A 4964-nucleotide genomic window follows, 5' to 3' on the forward strand; every position below is an offset into this window, starting at 1 on the left:
TAATAAAATTTAATATAAAAAAAGAAAAGCCAGACATGTATAAAAATTTGAGAGTAGACAGGCAATGAGAGTCAAAGCTGTGGAACAGCTCCAATGCACAACAAAATGCAGTCATCGAAAATGAAGTGTCCCTACCCAGGTCAACAGGATGGGGCTGTTTAATTTTCCAAAGCTACACTTATCCCAGAAAAAAATTAACTCCTGGAGAACATACCATTGAAGGGTAGCACAGGCTTTCTCTCCAGGAGTTCCCAGAGACGTCCTCCAGCACCCAGTCCTTTCATCAGCTCCGAGTAGAAGGAACTCAGACCTGGGGAGAAAAAACAAAAGCCACAAACAGCACTGAACACCAGAAAATGGTCCTTTGCTATGCCCTCAAAACTGGAAATAGTGACAATAAAATCAGCTCTTACCTCTAGGCCACCAGAGCTTAGCTTCTTAGCTGCTCTGTGGGAGATGAATGGGCAATCTTCTTTTGTGTCATTTACTGCCTCTAAAAACCTGCTGGAGGGTCACCCATGAGTCAGTTCTGACTCAATGGCACACAACAACCACTTTCCATAAAGAACCTAAGGAAGCTACCAGATTCAGAACTCCCCGTCCCATACCCTGGTTGGCTTTTTTTTTTTTCTTTTTCTCCTTCAATTTTCATTGATTTTTTATATAAAGTTATTTTTTTTAATCAGGGAATTTACAAATATAGATTATCACCCCAGCCAGCTACTAAACTAATATTGCAGTGGTGAATCTAGCCTGTCTAGTCAAAGCCCAACAACATAAATAAAACAAAATGTTTCTCTCATAGTCAAAAGATAAAGTGGTCTAATGTTTGGTTGTGGTTTTTTGTTTTGGGTTTTGTTTTTTTTTTTACATTCTATATTTTAATAGGACCAATACTTAAGTAATACTTAGCAAATCCTGTTCCAAGTTCACAGAATGGTTGCAAAGTCTACTTCTTCTTGAATATAATAAAAGTTTCAGATTGGTAAACAGAGGTTATATATCTAAATGTTGTACCTTTGAGTTGGGCACAACTCAGTGACCCTATGAACAGAAGACATTAAACCTTTTTATAACTATCCTCTTTTCTCAAAGTTCATAGAATTTCCAGAGGCATGTTGTTTAGGAAGTGGATGCCATTCCTGCTTCCATATAGAAATGACTAAGTCATATTGTTTTAGAAGGAGAAAGAAATGACTACCCCAGGCATCTAAGTACATGTTTTTCTTATTTAAAAAACCCTAATTTTAAGTTCTAATTGATAATTATACTCTTGAAGAAATAAGGAAGCTCAGGATTTTTAATATGTATTGCATTTCGATGTAATTGAGATATATACTTGCTTCTATTTAGAGGATGCTATACTTCCTGCTTTTTAAAACAAACAGTATTTTCCATTAATAATACTGATTTTCAGGGTAATCCAAGCTCTCACGTGCATGGCTGAAGTCAAGGTTTGCTTTCAATGTGGCCACCAAAGATTTCTCCTATTGGTGAAGAATTTCAACGAACAGATTCTTTGTAATTTTTTTTAAAAAACTCTCTTTCTAGAACCACCTTGAGTCAAACAAAGCTAGAGAATCAGTGAGGCAGAAATAACACTTCTGTGGACTAGCAGACTTAAGACACCTTTTGGTTTCATCAGTTGGCATGGGAGCTGACATTTATAAATGAAACAGAAGCTCTACTCTTGATAACATGTAGATGAAGTATGCTATTAAGAATTATTCTCTGTGGCTAACAGCCAGAAGTTAACTGGCACATACAGGCTTACAATAAATATGAGGATTCCTGAAATTAGTGTAATGAGAAAGGAGAGAAAATGTAGTTTGATTAGTACTTTCTGATTGGAGAGGTTCACTATGCCATTTTTTGGATGGTTGAGTTGTTTTTAGGGATGATGTTTTCTAGTCATAATAGGTCTTGAGTGGTTGATGCTAGGTTGAGGTTGGTGTTAAGGCTTGTGTAGGTGGGTGAGCGGTGAATGGTGGTTGGGAAAAACATTAAGAGGTCTGAAAATTTGTGGGTGTTGGATGGTGTGCTAAGTTTCAGGCTGAGGGCTAGAATGGCTAGAATGAAGGCTAATAAATTACAATTATTGCTGTACATTTTAAATGTGTAGGTATAGTAAGTTGATGGGTTGTACTAGGGGTGATATAATTAGAGATTAGGTAGCCTTTGAAGATTCTTCTTACTGCTAGGCATTTAATAGGGTTAATTAAATTAGGGTTAATTTAATTAATAAGGATTAGTGCATGGTGGCGTGGTTGACCTAATAGACCGAAGAAAATGATACAGGTGCTGTAAATGGCTATTACTGATGTTGCTGCTAAAGTTATTATGATGGTTCAGGCGTTGGCGTGCGAGAAGTTGGCAGTTTTGATAATTAGGTCTTCTGAGTAAAACCCTGTGAGAAAAGGTATGCCTGTAGGCCTAAGCTGCCAAAAATTAGGGCCAAAGTGGTAAATGGTAGAGTTTTAAATAAACAACCTATTTTTCAGATAATCTTGTTCATCATTGAGGCTATGACTGATAGATCTGGAGCACATAAATAATACTGCTTTGAAGAATGCACGGGTACAGATGTGTAGGAATGCTAGATGTGGTTGGTTAATGCTGATAGATACTACTACTAGGCCAAGTGGGCTTGAGGTTGAGAATACAATAATTTTTTAATGTCATTTTGTGTTAGTGCTAGTGTAAGTATGGTGGTTAGTATCACTGAAATAACAAAGAATTAACGAACTAATTAGAAACACAATTATTAGGGTATGATCATGGAAGTGAATTAGTTATTCTATGATTGCTTAGGAGGCATCTTGGAATCCAAATTGGAAGGGATAAGCCAGAGAGATATATAAAGTGTTGGCTTATATTTTAACTTTGACAAAGTTATGTATTGCTTATACTAATACCTCTAATGAAGAGAGTCGTAGTGGTTACGTGGTTGGCTTGAAACCAGCTTTTGGGGGTTCAATTCCTTCCTTTCTTGGTTAAGCTTTGATGAAAGTAGGTTTTTCGAATGTGTGATATGGTGAGGGACATCCATTAATTCATTCAATGTTTGTTGTGGTAAATTCAATTATTTTTACTTCTCGTTTTGAGGTGAATGCTTCTCAGACAATGAATACTATAAGAATTACTACAATCATGGAAATAAATGAACCTGTCAATGATTATCAGATTGAGCAAAGTTATAGTGGGGTTATAGATGATGACAGTGGTTATTCATCCTATGTGGGCAAGTGATGAGCAGGTGATAATTTTTCGCAGTTGAGTTTGGTTAAATCCACCTCAGCCCTCTAATAAAATTGATGCAAAGGTGGATGTTAATGGGATGTTGTGATTAACTGATGTTGAGATTTGATACAGAATTGAGAAGGGTGCTAGCTTTTGTCATGTAAATAGGATGGCACCTATTATTAATGAGGTACTTTAAAGGACTTCTGGGACTCAAAAGTGGAATGGGGTTATGCCTAGTTATAAGTAATGCAAATAACATAAGGAAAGAGCAGCTGGGTTAGATATATTGACGATAGACCATTGTCCAGAACTGGTGAAGTTCATTCAAACAGCTATTATTAGAAGTATGGATGGCAGAGGCTTGGGTAAGAATATATTTGCTTGCTCCTTCAATTGACTGTGGGCTCTGAGGTTTAACAATTAGTGGGATAATAACGAATAGGTTTCCTTCTAGGCCTACTCATGCTCTAAGTCAATGAGAGCTAATTATAGTGAGGATGGAACCTGTAAATATTGTGATTAGGATAATGGAAAAAATAAGGGGTTAATTAGTATGGGAAGGATTTAAACCAACATTTGTGGGGAATGGACCTGAAAGCTTGTTTAGCTGACCTTACTAAAATAGAATGTGGTGTAATGGTAGCATGGGAGATTTTTGATTTCTCAAGTTTAAAGTACTAAAGTTCTAGAAATAAGAGAGTTTGATAAAGGGGTTAAAATAAGGTTGTATACATGTATACCCAAGTGTTCATGCTACGCTTCATGGATTAATCACACTATAAGGTGTAACACTGTATTAGAAGAGTTTCTAAAAAGTTCTGATGCTCTAATTAATTTTATTTTCTTCTACTTGTTCTTAAATGTCATGAAGTGTACCTAAAAGGAAAATACTGGGGGGGGGGGGTGAATCACATTATGTCACATTGGATCTTAATATAAGACATCAGAAAATATCTCTAATAGCAGTAGGTCCACACAATCAAAGACTTACTCGTCAAAATGAGATGAAATGTGAATAGAAAGGTTATCTGGTTCTTAAGAACTACTGATTCACTCCTGGCTACTTATTTTCTACAGGTGTTACTGGCAGAGGTAATCACATCACCACTAAATCTGTGTAACAGTGTTTAATCTCTTGTGCTTTTTGCTGGAATCAGCAAAGTTTAAATGCTAGTGAGGGAAGAGAACAATCAAGTCTAAATGTAATTTAAAAAAATTTTGTTTTGAAAGGACAAAAACCACTGTCAAGTAAATGCTGTAAGAAAGATTTAGAAGGAAGTAACTCCAAAATCCTGAAAATGGTTTTCCATACTGCCAGAAGAATTTCAGTGCTTTCTAGTAAAACACTTGCAAAATAACATCTTAAATCTCATCACAGGTGTGCACCAAGGGGGAAAAAAACAACTTTAGACTTGAGGATATCCCCATAAAAATACTGGGGAAACAAAATAACTATGAGATATCATCTCACCCCAGTCAAAATAGCAAAATTTAACAGAATAGCAAGCTACAAATGCTGGTCAGGTTGTGGAGAAACTGGAACCCTTATTCACTGTTGCTGGGAGTGTAAAATGGTGCAACCACAGTGAAAGGCGGTAAGGTGCTTTCTCAAAAAGTTGCAAATAGAGATACCATTGGACCCAGCAATTCCACGACTGGGAATAAACCCCAAAGAGACCATAACTGACATCCAAGCAGATATATGCACACCCATGTTTATC

General features: G+C 36.5%; 1 protein-coding gene across 1 annotated transcript in view; it reads right to left on the reverse strand.

Moving 5' to 3' along the window:
- Positions 1-4964, reverse strand: part of ABCB10 (ATP-binding cassette, sub-family B (MDR/TAP), member 10) — a 92764-nt gene that overhangs the window by 58801 nt on the left and 28999 nt on the right. Inside the window, exon 7 of the mRNA XM_006902071.1 lies at positions 215-310. Coding sequence (XP_006902133.1) covers positions 215-310 — 96 coding nt within the window. The remainder of the gene's footprint in view (positions 1-214; positions 311-4964) is intronic.

Source organism: Elephantulus edwardii, unplaced genomic scaffold (genome assembly GCF_000299155.1).
Source record: "Elephantulus edwardii isolate Elephantulus edwardi_28Jun2011 unplaced genomic scaffold, EleEdw1.0 scaffold00363, whole genome shotgun sequence".
NCBI classification, from domain to species: Eukaryota; Metazoa; Chordata; class Mammalia; order Macroscelidea; family Macroscelididae; genus Elephantulus; species Elephantulus edwardii.